The 14,997-nt window shown below is 41.8% G+C and overlaps 2 protein-coding genes across 9 annotated transcripts in view; both read left to right on the top strand.

The window, feature by feature from the left end:
• LOC127001239 (sodium-coupled monocarboxylate transporter 1-like) overlaps positions 1–14,997 on the top strand; it is an 85,489-nt gene that overhangs the window by 20,262 nt on the left and 50,230 nt on the right. Inside the window, exon 1 of one of the 3 annotated variants that reach the window (XM_050865526.1) lies at positions 4,910–4,932. The exons of the other annotated variants lie outside the window; for them this stretch is intronic. The gene's annotated coding sequence lies outside the window, so the exon portion shown is untranslated. Of the gene's footprint in view, positions 1–4,909; positions 4,933–14,997 lie in introns of those variants that run through there. 3 annotated transcript variants of the gene reach the window in all.
• LOC127001241 (NADH-ubiquinone oxidoreductase chain 4-like) lies at positions 433–4,815 on the top strand. 6 transcript variants are annotated; one of them, XM_050865535.1, is made up of 3 exons: positions 433–1,388; positions 1,477–1,564; positions 1,653–4,815. In XM_050865535.1, exon 3 carries the CDS (start codon positions 3,675–3,677, stop codon positions 4,683–4,685), a length of 1,011 nt encoding a protein of 336 aa, XP_050721492.1. In that variant the 5' UTR covers positions 433–1,388; positions 1,477–1,564; positions 1,653–3,674; the 3' UTR covers positions 4,686–4,815. The 6 variants fall into 6 exon arrangements, with proteins under 6 accessions (XP_050721492.1, XP_050721493.1, XP_050721489.1 ...); XM_050865536.1 differs by lacking the exon at positions 1,477–1,564 and having other exon boundaries at positions 433–1,299; positions 1,565–4,815; XM_050865532.1 differs by having other exon boundaries at positions 433–1,299; positions 1,389–4,815.

Below are 14,997 nucleotides of genomic sequence, written 5' to 3'. Positions count from 1 at the left end.
AAAAATGAAACCTATGAAATATGTATACGAGAGAAAGGATCGAAATGGCGTATTCCGTATTCAGGTATATAAAAAAAAAAAGAAAGTTGAGAATGTTTAGCACTGTGTTAGAAAAGGGGAAAAAATTACCATGTTTGTTATGAAAGTAAAAATGAAGCCTATGAAATATGTATACGAGAGAAAGGATCGAAATGGCGTATTCCGTATTCAGGTAAAAAAAAAAAAAAAAAAGTTCAGAATGTTTAGCACTGTGTTAGAAAAGGGGAAAAAATTATCATGTTTGTTATGAAAGTAAAAATGAAACCTATGAAATATGTATACGAGAAAGGATCGAAATGGCGTATTCAGGTTAAAAAAAAGCTCAGAATGTTTAGTATTGTGATAGAATAGGTGAAAAAAATACCAAGTTTGTTAGGAAAGTAAAAATGAAACCTGTGAAAAAATATATGAGAGAAAGAAGCGAAATAGATTGTTGAGGTCCGTCTCATTCTCTTCCTCCTCCTCCTTGCATTTCTCCGTTTCTTCCTTCTCTTCCTCGGGTTTCTGCGTCTCCTCCTCCTCTACCTCCTCCTCCTCGTCTCCTTTCTCTTCTTTCTCCTCCTCTTCATCTTCTCTCTCAGTCTCCTCTTCCTCATTTTAGCTTCAGAATGTTTACTATTATGTTAGGAAAGGTAAAAAAATAATACCTGTTTGTTATGAAAATAAAAATGAAGCTTTTTTTCTCTTTCTCCTTTTCCTTGCCTTTCTCCGTTTCCTCCTTCTTTTCCTCGGGTTTCTGCGTCTCCTCCTCCTCTTCCTCCTCCTCCTCGTCTTCTTTCTCTTCTTTCTCCTCCTCTTCATCGTCTCTCAGAAATTGACCTCTCTTTCGGCCACCTCTTTTGATTCTTTTTTTCTAGGAGCAGCGAGTGGCGGGCTTTTCTTTATTAGTTTCTTTTTTTGTGCCCTTGAGCTGTCTCCTTTGTTGTAGAAAAAAAAATTGCTCCAGCATGTTTACTATTGTGTTAGGAAAGGTATAAAAATAATACTGTGTTTGTTATGAAAGTAAAAACCAAACCGAAACAATGAAACTGTAAAACGTCGGAAAGTTAAAGGCAAAACGTCCCCGGTGCGTGCTGATAGCCAACACAATCTATAATCAAGGGCTTACGCGGATCAACTTTATTACGCCAGGGAGGAAGTTTGTTGCACCGTCGCAGATAAGGCTAAGTAAGGCTGAGAGCGTTTAGGAGTGCGGGGAACCTAGTGGAATTGAGCTTAGTTGGCGCGTTCTTGTGATGTAAGTGTTGAAATTAGACGCTGGTTGATTCACATTCGTCACTCTTTTTATTTTTACAGGAGAGGAAACAGACAGGAAATGAGAGTTTAGAGTGAGTTTTCCTAGTTCGCAGGTTGATTCACATTCGTCACTTTTTTATTTTTACAGGAGAGGAAATAGCTAGGAAATGAGAGTTTAGGGTGAGTTTTCCTAGTTCGCAGGTTGATTCACATTCGTCACTTTTTTATTATTACAGGAGAGGAAATAGCTAGGAAATGAGAGTTTAGGGTGAGTTTTCCTAGTTCGCAGGTTGATTCACATTCGTCACTTTTTTATTTTTACAGGAGAGGAAACAGATAGGAAATGACAGTTTAGGGTGAGTTTTCCTAATTCGCAGGTTGATTCACACTTGTCACTTTTTTATTTTTACAGGAGAGGAAACAGATAGGAAATGACAGTTTAGGGTGAGTTTTCCTAATTCGCAGGGTGATTCACACTTGTCACCTTATTTTACAGTAGAGGGGGAAGGTAAGAAATGACAGTTTAGGGTGACTTTTCCTAATTCGCAGGCTGATTCACACTTGTCACCTTATTTTACAGTAGAAAAGACAACGAGGAAATAACAGTTTAGGGTGACTATTCGTAATTCGCAGGTTGATTCACGCTTCTCACCTTAATTTACACCTTAGAACTCAACTAGGAAATGACTGAATGACTCTTCGTAAAGTTCTATCTTGCTCTCATCGATATTCGTTAAGGTAAATTCGAGCTTTTAATCTGCAATATAGTCGTTTTTCATGTGTTAAGTAATCCCAGAGTAGCTAATTCCAATGCTCCAGAACGCGATATACCAAAACTGTCTCTCTAGAAAGCTTAATCATGATATTTCTTTACCTTTCTGCCATCGATGCTTATGTGAACTAATGTGAGTTTTGAGTCTGCCTTATAATCGTTTTCTTTCGATGGTTCATCCACGGGGAGCTTATTCCAGTGAAGCAGAAAACGGAAAAAGGAGGAGAAGGAGGAGGAGGATTAAGTGGGTGGGGCAGAGTGTGAGGTTGCGTTTTCGTGTTTTTTTTTATTCTTTCTTAACATATTTTTTTCATTCTTCCTTCCTTTCTGCTTTATCTCGTCTCTTTTTCTCTTCTTTTCTTCCTTTTCTATTCCTCTGTGTGTGTGCCTAAATTTCACCGCCTCTTATGTGCTGAATTTAGTTGTCATCGATGAGGTTGAGTCGCCACTGTTCTGAGGTCCCTATTCTTAAACATATCGGGCTCCCAGCGTACATAATTGACAAGGGTTTCGGAGAGGTTTGGGGCATTTCCAGGGATAGCTTAATAACCGTGGTGGTAGTCTGACCTTCCTTCTGTACCATGAATGTAAAAAATGATCATAAGACCCCGATTAGTCTCCTTTTTCTGCCTGGGATAGTTAAATGATCGTTGTTGTAGTAAAAAAGTCATAAAACCACGATTAGTCTCCTTTTTCGGCCTGGGATAGCTGAATGACCGCTGTGGTAGTTTAACCCTTCTTCTGTACCATGAACGTAAAATACACTCATAAAACCCCGATTAATCTCCTTTTTCGGTCTTAGGAAATAGTTGACGTGGGAGGCGGAAGCGTCTAAACATATCGGTCAGAGTTGCAAACACAGCCCTGACGACCCAAGAGAATGTCTCCTCGGTGTCTTCTTTTCCGGGGAAGAAGAAAACCGGGAAGCCTAAACAGATCTTTCCTCGTAATGGTTCCTTTTAATGAATGAGTGGGATTAATTTTCAGAAGGAAGGCTAGCTCTATATGCACTGACCCCCCCCCCCCTCTCTCTCTCTCTCTCTCTCTCTCTCTCTCTCTCTCTCTCTCTCTCTCTCCTTGGCGTCTCTCCAACTCGTGTCTCTCTTGGCGATGAGGTAACAGACTAGACAGAGAAGGAGGAGGAGGAGGAGGAGGAGGAGGAGGAGGAGAAGAAGCAAGAGGAGGAGGAGGAAGAAGAAGTGGGTAGGGCAAAGTATGAGGTTGCAACGATGGGCGAAAAAAATGTGCGTGTGTGTGTGTGTGTGTGTGTGTGTGTGTGTGTGTGAAGGGATTTTAATATCATAGGAGTGGGAAGGCAGCGGGGGTCGAACTGAGGTCACTTAAAGGGTAGGAAGGGATGGCTGTAAGGTCATTTTTTGGTATGGTTTTTTTTTTACGAAATGGAGATGAACTTTCTTTTTTCCTTCTTTTTTTTTCTTTTTTTTTCTGTTTCTCCTTCCTTCATGGTTTATTTTTTTCTCTTCCTCTTTTTTCCTTTATTTTCTACTCTTTTTAGCAATTTATTTCCTATTCTTCCTTTCCTTCTGCTTAATCTCTTCTCTTTTTCTCTCCTTTTCTTCTTTTGTCCACTCCTCTTTAGCGGTTTTATCCTTCTCCTTCCTTCCTGATGTACCTCTTTTTTTTCTTTTCCTCTTCTTTCCTTCTTTTCTTCTCTCATTTCTATCTTTCTTTATATTTTCCTTCCTTCTCTCGTCTTCTCATTCCCTTTTCCTCCTTTTCTTTCTTTTCCTCTTCTTTCCCTCTTTTCTTCTCTCATTTCTATCTTTCTTTATATTTTCCTTCCTTCTCTCGTCTTCTCATTCCCTTTTCCTCCTTTTCTTCTTTTTCTTTTCCTCCTTCTCCCCTGCTTTATCTTTTCCTGTTCCTCTTCTTTTCTTCGTTTTCTATTATTGTTTTTACTCTTCTTTGTCTTCCTCTCTTCCTTCACTGGTCTTCCCATTCCTTGTCTTCCTTTTCTTCTTTTTCTTTTCCTCCTTCTTCTCTTTTTTCTTTTCTTTTCTTCCTTTTCTTCAACTGTTCTCGCTCTTTTTTTGTTTTCTTCCTTTGTCTTCACTCTTCTTCCCATTCCCTATGCCTCCCTCTTTTCTTCATTTTATTTTCCTCCTCTTCTCTTTTCCTCTTCTTGCCTTCCTTTTTTGGTTTTAGTTTTGGTCTTTTTTTTTGTTTTCCTCCCTTCCTTCACTCTTTTCCTATTCCTTCTTCCTCCTCCGTTTTGTCTACTCTTTTTTCAGCTTTTTTTCCTCTTTCCTTCCTGCTCTATCTCTTCTCTCTTCCTTTTCTTTCCCTCCTTTTCTACTATTGCTTTTGCTCATTTTTTATTTTCCTCCTTGCCCTCACCATATTTCCCTTCCTATCACCCTTTCACCCCTTCACCCTTCACCCATACCACATACATCACCCCACCCATTACATCCCAGCTTACCTCTCTTCCCTTCACCCCTTCATCACTTCTCTCCCTTCATCCCTATACAACATACATCACCCCAGTCAAAACATCCAATCATATCTCCCTTCACCCCTTCACCCCTTCAGACACCTCATTCTCCTCCTAACTCCTAACTTAACCTTCCTGTTCTCCTTCCCTTCCTCTCTTCCTTCCTCCCTCATTAATTCATAAACCTCCTCCTCCTCATCATCATCATCTCTCAACATTCCTTCCCGACCAATCTCCTCGCCTCCAATCTCCACCTGTGTTAACTTAAGTGGTAAACAATTAGGGTGCTCTTACCTGACTAAAGCCTCGTTTCGCGTAGCTGTGGCCCTGACGGTATGACGGGACACCTGCAAAAGAGCGGAAGATGAACCGTTAGGAGGAATCACTGTACACACACGAAACAGCTATCCGTCAACATGCAGTAAAGACGGTAAACAGTGCGTAGTAAAGGCTGTGAATGGTGAACTTGAAGGATATTACGAAGTCACTATGCACATACGAAACGGCTTCTTCCAGGGCTGAATACGTCACAAGAAGGGGGATTATGGAGAATGATTATATGTGAAGCGGTTCGTGATATGGGATGCTTGAAGAACAGACGGTAAAGATGGAAGGGATGGGATATGAAGGGAAAAAAACAGGAGGATATGGAAAAGTATGAAGAGAATGATATATGAAAAGATGGAAGGGACGGCAGAGGAAGGGAAAAACAGGAGGATATGGAAAAGTATGAAGAGAATGATATATGAAAAGATGGAAGGGACGGCAGAGGAAGGGAAAAACTGGAGGATATGGAAAAGTATGGAGCAGAGAATTATATATGATGCGGTACGTGATATTGGATGCTTGAAGAACAGACGGGAAAGATGGACGGGACGGGAGAGGAAGGAGAAAACAGGAGGATATGGAATAATTATGAAGAAGAGAATGATAATATATGATGCGGTACGTGATATGAGATGCTTGAAGAACAGACGGAAAAGTTGGAAGAAGAAGGAAAGAAGAAAAGATATGGGAGAGAAGGAAAAGAAAAGTAAGAGAAAAGAATCAAAGAGTATCTAAAGCAATGCCTATATGCTTTCCTAAGGGTTCTATGTGGCTATTTGGAGGGATAGATGTTGGTAATATCTGAGTGTTTATGAGATTCCGAATGCCAACAGTTTACAAGGTCTGGTCTGGTCTGGTGTTTGAGCGGCGAGGGTCATGAAAATACTTCGGAAGGTAAAAAGAGAAGGGAAAGGAAAGAAAGGAGAGAAAGTAAAGAAGGTCTTGGTGGTTTTATACACAAGACTGTTTGAAGAATTGAAGGAAAGGAAGGAGAGAAGAAGGGAAGGGAGAGAAAGGAAGGAAGGGAAAGGAAGATAAGGAAAGAAAGGGAGGGAAAGGGAAAGTAGAGAAAGGACAGGAGAGAAAGGAAGATAGGAAATGGAAGGAAGGGAAAGGAAGGTTGGGAGAGGAAAGGAAAGGAAGGGAGGGTAAGGAAGAAAGGGAAAGGAAGGAAGGGAAAGGAAGGGAGGGAAAGGAAGGGAGAGAAAGGAAAATAGAAGGGAGGGAAAGGAAGGGAGAGAAAAGAAGAGAAAGAAAGGAGGAAAGGAAAATAAAAGGGAGGGAAAGGAAGGGAGAAAAAGGAAGGGAGGGAAAGGAAGGGAGAAAAAGGAAGGGAGATAAAGGAAGGGAGGGAAAGAAAGGGAAACAAAGGGAAGGAAAGGAAGACAGAAAAAGGAAGGAAGGGAAAGGAAAGGAGGGAGAGAGGGGAAGAAAGGGAAAGGTAGATAGGGAAAGTAAAGGAGATAAAGGAAAGGGAAGGTAGGAAACGGAAATTCTTGATGGACTGATACAAAAGGAATGTTTAGAGGAGGAGAGACAGGAGAGGAGAGGAATTTAAGAAGAGGAAAAGGAAATGCAGGGAAAAGAGAAAGTGTTTTACCTGTTACTCAGCTTACCTTACTTCCCCTTTCTCCTCCTATTCATTCACTTTTCTCTCTCTCTCTCTCTCTCTCTCTCTCCTACTTCCCTTTCTTTCTCTTCACTTTTTCTCTACTTTTCCTCCTCCCTCTCTCGATTTTTTTTTTTAACTACAACGGATATTGCAATCTGATATGGTATGTGTGTACTTGTGCGAGTGCGTGTGCGTGTGTGTGTGTGTGTGTGTGTGTGTGTCAGGAAGAAGGTTTAGAAGATTACGGTTTAGTCAGCCGGGTCCAGTATTTTAGCGGCGTGAGTCAGAGATAAGACGGGATGCTTGATAGGGAGAAGATGAAGCCGGAAGGGAAGGGAGAGGAGGGAAGGGGAAGGGAGAATAGGGGAATAGGGAGGAGGAAGAATAGCTATCAGAAAAAGCATGGGAGGGAAGGAGGAAAATAAAATAAGTGAAGAAAAGGGAGGAAAATTTTAAAGCTATCAAGTGGTTTAAAAGAAGGAAAATAGGAAATAAGGATGACGGATGGCTGAAGGAAAAGATGGAAGGGATGGGATGGGAAAGGAAAAAAAGAACATAAGAACAGAGAAGGAAGAGGAAGTAAAGCTGATATGTAAATTTACCCACTTTACCAATAAGAATAATTAAGAAGAATGATGATAATGTTAAAAATGCTTGAAGAACAGAAGGAAAAAAGGAAGGGATGGGAGAGAAAGGAAAGAAAGAAGAGGAGATTAGTGAATAAGTATTAATAAGAGAAAGGACTTACATACATCACGAATAAAAATAATTATGAAGAAGAATGAAAATAGGATATGATGAAGAAGAACAGAAGGAAGAAGAGGAAGGATGAGAGAGAAAGAAAGAAGAGGAGATTAGTGAATAAGTATTAATAAGAGAAAGGACTTACATACATCACGAATAAGAATAACTATGAAGAAGAATGAAAATATGAAGGATACTTGAAGAACAGAAGGAAAAGATGGAAGGGATGAGAGAGAAAGGAAAGAAAGAAGAGGAGATTAGTGAATAAGTATTAAAAGAGAAAGGACTTACATACATCACGAATAAGAATGAAGAAGTATGATAATATGAATGATGCTTGAAGAACATAAGGAAAAATGAAAGAAATAGAAGAGGAGGGAAAAGAAAGAAACTGAAGGATAAGGAAGAAGGGAAGATTAGTACGAGGAAGAGGAGTGTTATTAAGGTGTGGCTACTCGCGTGACCACAAGAATAATTAGAATGAAGAAAGATAATTAACATGAATGCTTGAAGAACAGAAGGAAAAAAAGGAGGAAATGAGAGAGAAAGGAAAGAAAGAAGAGGAGGTTAATGAATAAGTATTAATAAGAGTACGGACTTACATACATCACGAATAAGAATGAAGAAGTATGATGAATGATGCTTGAAGAACAGAAGGAAAAGATGGAAGAGATGAAAGAGAAAAGAAAGAAAGAAGAGAAGGTTAGTGAAGAAGATATTAATAAGAGAAAGGACTTACATACATCACGAATAACAATAATGATGAAAAATACTAATATGAAGGATACTTGAAGAACAGAAGGAAAAAAAAGGAAGGCATGGAAAAGGAAAGAAGGGAAAAGGAGGATAGGGAAGAGGGGGAAAAGCTGATAAGAGAGTTTACATACGTCACAAACAAGACTATGAAGAAGAAGAATGATATGACGACACTTAAGGAAAATAAAGAAGGGATGAGAGAGGAAAGAAGGGAAAAGGAGAATAGGGAGAGAGGAAATAATGCTGATAGGAGAGTTTACATACGTCGCAAATAAGACTATGAAGAAGAATTATGATATGACGACACTTAAGGAAAAGAAGGAATGAATGAGAGAGAGAGGAAGGGAAGAGGAGGATCAGTAAGAGGAAATATTAAAATGAGGCTGACATCACCAACAAAAATATATTATGGAGATGAACTCAGATAACGACGCGGAGTGATTTAAGCAATTCCTCCTCGTCAGACACATAACAAAAACATTCCTCTGATTGTTACGTCACAAATTCCACTAAGACTCTCTGCGTTGTGACCGTTTACGCTTTTCCAAGACCAGATATGCATGTTGGAGAGTGTGTGTGTGTGTGTGTGTGTGTGTGTGTGTGTGTGTGGTGTGGTGGTGGGGGGGGGCGGAGAGGAGGAAAAAGAGACTGATCCCTCCACCCTTTCCTTCTTTCCTCCTCCTCTTCCTCCTTCCCCTCCTCCTCCTCCTCCGCCTCCCAACACGAGCACCACCACCGTGACCTTGCTCTCAATCCTGCTCTCTCATCCTTGACTCCCTCTTTTGACTTTGAATTTAATACCACCAGGCAGCTGACCACCACCTCTAATGCCCCTGTTCTAAAGGATTAACTCACTTCTTCGTTTGCTCTCTCTTTGATTCCCTTTGTTGACGTGGAATCTTATACTCCGAGGCAACTCAACACCACCGTCACTCCTACTCAAGAGATTACCTTGCGCATATCTCTGCTATCTCATCCCTGACTCACTTTTAAGCCAAATCTTCTACGAGGTATCATCTGTGGCGTTCCTCAAGTGATGCTGCTGCCTTGAATAATCCTGCTCGTCATTCGTATACGTAAGAGATGAACTTGTTGAATGATGCTTCTGTTTTTGCCGTCTTTCATCCGTGACTTACTCCACGACCAAGGGAAGGAGGAGGAGGGAGCAGAGAAGAAGAGGAGGAAGGAAGGATGGATGGAAGGCGAGAAGAAGGGAAGGAAGAAAAGGAAGAGAGGAGGAAGAAAGGAAGGAAGGAAGGAAGAGAGGGGATTGAAGAAAGAACGGAAAAAAAGAAGGAAGGAAGGAAAGAATACACACTCGAAATAAGTAATAAAAGAAGGAAGGAAGGAAGAAAAAAGAAAAGAAAACAGGAGAGAAGAGAAGAAAAGACAGAAAGGAAGGAAATTTCAAGGAAGAGAGGAAGAAAAGAAATAAACCAAGGAAGAAAGAAATACACAAAACGAAATAAGAAAAAAGGAAGAATGAAAAGGAAAGAGAATAAAAGAAAAGAAAGAAAGGAAGAAAAAATTGGAGGAAGACAAACAAATGAAGAAACGAAGGGAGGAATAGAGGGATAAACAAAGGAAGGAAGGAATACACAAAACGAAATAAGAAAACAAGGAAGAATGAGAAAGAGAAGAAAAGAAAGGAAGGAAAAATTAAGGGAAGACAAAACAAATGAAGAAACGAAGGGAGAAAGAAAAGAATAAACGAGGAGGGAGGAAGGAAAGGAAGAGAAAGAGAAAAGAAGAAAGAAAAGAAAGAAAGGAAGGAAAAATTAACGAAAGACAGAAACAAATTAAGAACCGAAGGGAGGAATAGAGGAATAAGCGAAGAAGAAGGAAGGAGAGGAAGAGAGAGAAAGGAAAAAGAAGAAAGAAAAGAAAAGAAAGGAAGGAAAAATTAACGAAAGACAGAAACAAATTAAGAAACGAAGGGAGGAATAGAGGAATAAACGAAGGAGGAGGAAGGAGAGGAAGAGAGAGAAAGGGAAAAGAAGAAAGAAAAGAAAAGAAAGGAAGGAAAAATTAACGAAAGACAGAAATAAATTAAAAAACGAAGGGAGGAATAGAGGAATAAACGAAGCAATAAAAGAACAAAAAAAAAAATCCTATCTCTCACTCCTTCGTAATAAATAAACTTATCAAATGATCCTTCCATTTCTTCTCTTTCATCCGTGACTCACTCCACACCCAAGGAATCTGAACCTCTCCCCTAAACTAATATTGCTTTGAATCCTTACCCTAAATTCCTTGTGAGATGAAATTACTTGCGATCTAATTCTAAGGGATGGACTTGGTTGTTATCTGAATCCTCTCGTATCTCTGCTCGACTGTTTACGTAGAATCTTCCTGTGGCAAGGGTGTGAATTTTTATCTTCTTGCTCTGCTTGAAAGATGTGCGCCTTTGTGTGTGTGTGTGTGGGTGTGGGTGTGAGTGTGGGTGAGGCATGCACACACACACACACACACACGATTTTCATAAGACAAAACCTTGAATCTTATCTCACGCGAACATTATAATCTTCTCTCGTCCAGAACAGATGGGTGGAGTGTTTTCCTCGACTCTCTCACAAACACAAAAATACCAAACCGATGACTCAAAGCAAACAATACACTAGCTTGAACTCCTTAAAAGGAAACAAAGGGACTATCGCGGGGCAGCATAGGCCAAGCAAGAGTCACATACCATGGCAGCACTATAAATAAAATTCGCCCGTGCCACTAAAGATTGGGGCCGAACAAAATACTCGCTTTAAACTGCTCAAGGAAACAAGAAGACAAAGACAGCACAGAAGGGGCAATAAAGGTCAAGCAAATCACATATCCCGGCAGCACTATAAATACAATTCGCCCGAGCCACTAGAGATTGGGGCCGAACAAAATACTCACTTTAAACTTCTCAAGGAAACAAGAAAACAAAGACAGCACAGAGGGGGCAGTAAAGGCAGAGCAAGAGTCATATTTCCCGGCAGCACTATAAACACAATTCGCCCGAGCCACTAGAGATTGGGGCAGAACAAAATACTCGCTTTAAACTTCTCAAGGAAACAAGAAAACGAAGACAGCACAGAGGGGGCAGCAAAGGCAAAGTGTATCAAGGTGTATCAAGACCCGAAATTGACCGCTCTTTTATCTACTCTTTAATTTTTACTTTTGTGGGAGCGGCGAGGAGCGGGCTTTTTTTTTTAACTCTCTTTGTTGCCCTTGAGCCGCATTCTTTGATGTAAAAAAGAAAAAAAAGCAAGTCTTATTATCACGGCAGACACTATAAATTAAATTCGCCGCGCCAATAACAGTCTGGGGCCGTTTACCTTAACCTTATACAACCCATCGAAGCATAAGGTGGTTTGTACTTAAGGTGTCTTGTAACTCCTCACTGAAAAAACTTATTGATCTGTGGACGAAAATCAAAATAGACACGGTTTAAGGATAGAATGAAGGAGGAGGGAGAAAAGAAGAAATCAATAGACACGGTATAAGGATAGAATGAAGAAGGAGGGAGAAAAGAAGAAATAGATGGACACGGTATAAGGATAGAATGAAGAAGAAGGGAGAAAAGAAGAAATAGATGGACACGGTATAAGGATAGAATGAAGAAGAAGGGAGAAAAGAAGGAGTGGAGGAAGGAAGGCAGGCAGGAAAGAAAGAAGAAGAGAGGAAAAAAGGAAAATGAAAATGAGAGAGAGAGAGAGAGAGAGAGATAGAGAAGAGAAGCAGAGAGAAGAGAGTAGAGAGAGAGAGAGAGAGAGAGAGAGAGAGAGAGAGAGAGAGAGAGAGAGAGAGAGAGAGAGAGAGAGAGAGAGAGAGAGAGAGAGAGAGAGAGAGAGAGAGAGTGGAAGAAAGGAAGGAAAAGAAGGAATGTAGGAAGGAAGGAAGAAAAAATGTCAGGAATACAAGAATGAACTGGGAAAGGAAGGAAGGAAGGAAGGGAGGAAGGAAGGGAGGAAGGAAGGGAAGGAAGGGACAAAGGATGGAAGAAATAAAGGAAAAGAGAAATGTAGGACGAAAGGAAGGAAGGAAGGAAGGCTGTAATTACAAAAAGGAAGGAAAGAAGAATGAAAAAGAAAAGAAATAAAAGAGAAGAAATGAAAAGAAAGAAAGGAAGACAAACTGGTGAAGAAACAAAAGGAGGAATGAAGAATAAACGAACGAAAGAAGAAAAAAGGAGATAAAACAAAACAAAAATAGGAAAGAAAGAAAAAAACAGGGCGGGAGAGGCGAAGCTGACCACATTTTCCGTCCGCTTCCTGTACACACGCGCAAAAAAGTCATATCAAGACAATGAAATGAATGAATGGATGACTTACGCTATTTTTTGTTATTGTTGTTGTTGAGAGCAGACGAAGCGATGACGCAACACTAGGAGAAGGAGGAGGAAGAGGAAGAGGAAGAGGAGGAGGAAGAGGAGGAAGAGGAGGGGGGGGGGGTCAGTCACACGTGGGCGGCATATGTCGGGAAGAATGCAAATAAGAAGTAACAATGAGAGTGGTCTTTTATTTTATAGAGCGTGTGAGTTCTGAGGATATGCTAATAAGGTATGGTGTTACGTGCATTTGAGTGTGTGTGTGTGTGTGTGTGTGTGTGTGAGAATGAGAGAGAGAGAACCAGGCCTTCCTCCACACACACACACACACACACACACATCGGCGAAGAGTGTGCAAGGCTTCAAGGAAAAGTTGCACAAATACAGATACGGAGACGGGACCACACGAGCGTAAGCCCAGGCCCTGTAAAACTACAACTAGATATATACAACTAGATAAACACACACACACACACACACACACACACACACACACGTCCAAACACCCAGAGCGAGGATCTAATGAGTCGAATATGCCTGACTAAACAAAGGCGTGTGTGCTTAGGAAATGAGCACTCTTAAGACTCATCTGAAGACTTAAAACACTGTACATAACAAGCTTGATTTAGGAAGAATGCAAACAGATAACAAAAGAAGAACTAGACAGCGAGGAATACGAGAAGGGGTGAGGCAAACGAGGGGGAGGGGGGAGGCAGAGGAAGGGGGAGAGTGGGAAGCATGGCGTAAGGGGAGGAAAGGGTGGGGAGGAAAGGGAGGGATAAATGGATGAATGGGATGAGCTAAGAATGATTGACAAGTGTTTGACAAGTGGAGAATGACACACACACACACACACACACACACACACACACACACATACACACACACACATTTCTTTTTGTTGTTGTTGTTTTTGTTGTTGTTTATCTTTTGTTTCCAGGTATTATACACGTTTCCTGTCCTTCCTTTCCTTCCTGTCTTCGTCTCTCTCTCTCTCTCTCTCTCTCTCTCTCTCTCTCTCTCTCTCTCTCCTTTTCCTTCTTTCCCTGCTAAATTCCTCTCCTCTTTTCCTCCTTTTCTTCAACCTTTTCTTCTTTTCCTTCTTCTAACTCTCTCTCTCTTTCCTCCCCACTCCCTTTTTCCTCCTTTCCTTCTTTTCCCACAAACTTTCTCTTTTCTTTTCCTCAATCTTTCCCCTCTTCTCCCCTTCTTATCCTTCCTCTAACCTTCTCTCCTTTCTCCCTCCTTCCCTTCTCCTCTTCTTCCCTTCTTTTCCTTCCTCTAACCTTCTCTCCTTTCTCCCTCCTTCCCTTCTCCTCTTCTCCCCTTCTTTTCCTTCCTCTAACATTATCTCCCTTCTCCCTCCTTCCCTTCTCCTCTTCTTCCCTTCTCCCTCTAACCATGCAAGTCCTATTTACTCTTTATATATTAGATAGATAGATAGATAGATAAATAGACTCCCCAGATAACGAGTTTCTATTTTTCTCTTCTCCCCATCGCCCCAAATTTTCGTCATTCCTCCCCAGACACCTTCGCTTTCTCCTCCCCATCCTGCAAAACCACGCCCCTTTCTCCCCCTCCCCTTCCCCCCCCCACGGCGTCCTCCCCTCCCCAAACACCTTCGCTTTCTCCTCCCCATCCTGCAAAACCACGCCCCTTTCTCCCCCCTTCCCTTACCCCTTCCTCCCCCGGCGACCTCCCCTCCCCATTCCAAGTTGCCAGTTCCCGCCCCTCCCATTCTCATTCCCACCCCGCCCTTTCCACTCCTCCTACTCGCTCGGTTCCTCTCGCCCCGCCCCGCCCCGCCCCGCCTTGCTAAGCTCCGCCCCGTATCTCTGTATCTCTCTCCCTCCACCTTCTCCCCTCTCTTCCACTCCACTCCACTTCACATACTTCTCCACTCTTTCCTCCACTACCCTTTCTCTTCCCTCCTATGCACTCTTCACTATTCTCCCCACTACCCTTCCTCTCCCCTCCTTTCCCCTCCTCTCTCTCTCTCTCTTCCCACAATCCCTCCTTCCCCCTCCCCTTTGCCTCCACTCCTAACTCCCTCTACCTCCCCACCACCTTTTCTCTCCCCTCCTCTCTCTTCCCTTCCACACTTTCTCTCCCCTCCCCTTTACCTCCACTCTTAACTCCCCTCTACCTCTCCACCACCCTTTCTCTCCCCTCCTCTCTCTTCCCCACCACACTTTCTCTCCCTCCCCTTTACCTCCACTCCTAACTCCCTCTATCTCCCCATCACTTTTTCTCTCCCTTCTCCTTCCTTTCCCTTTTCACTCCCCTCTCTCCACCCTTTCTCTCCCCTCTCTCTTCTCCTCTCTTCTGACTATACTTTCCCTCCACAACCCTTCCCTTCTCCTCTGTTCCTTCTCTCCCCTCTCCTCCCCTCCCCTCCCCTCTTCCCTCTCCCCACACTCGTCACTCCTCGCCTCCTGTCAACATCTTCAAATTGGGTGAATAGATGAATTAACTAGAATAAAAAGTCTTCTGGGTATGTTATGTTTTTTTCTTAATAAGTTAGGAAGACAGCTCACGGTCACACTAACAAAAACAAGATAGTAAATAATAAAAACAAAACACTCTTAGGCTGTTAGTGCGTGTTTGTGTGTTTGTGTTTGTGTGTGTTAAGAAGTGCTAGTTAGGCCAAAAAAATCTCCTCCTCCTCCTCCCCTCCAAAAAAAAAAACACATCTATTTCCTATATGTATTTACTGATTAGGTTATCGTTTCTTCACTTCTACATTTCTC

This window comes from Eriocheir sinensis, chromosome 20 (genome assembly GCF_024679095.1).
Source record: "Eriocheir sinensis breed Jianghai 21 chromosome 20, ASM2467909v1, whole genome shotgun sequence".
NCBI classification, from domain to species: Eukaryota; Metazoa; Arthropoda; class Malacostraca; order Decapoda; family Varunidae; genus Eriocheir; species Eriocheir sinensis.
The sequence above is the reverse complement of the archived record's forward strand: the minus strand, read 5'-3'. Positions and strand labels throughout refer to the sequence as shown.

Excerpts from the sequence above, each read along its gene's own strand:
- LOC127001241 (XM_050865536.1), top strand. The coding sequence starts at position 3,675 with ATGTACCTCTTTTTTTTCTTTTCCTCTTCTTTCCTTCTTTTCTTCTCT.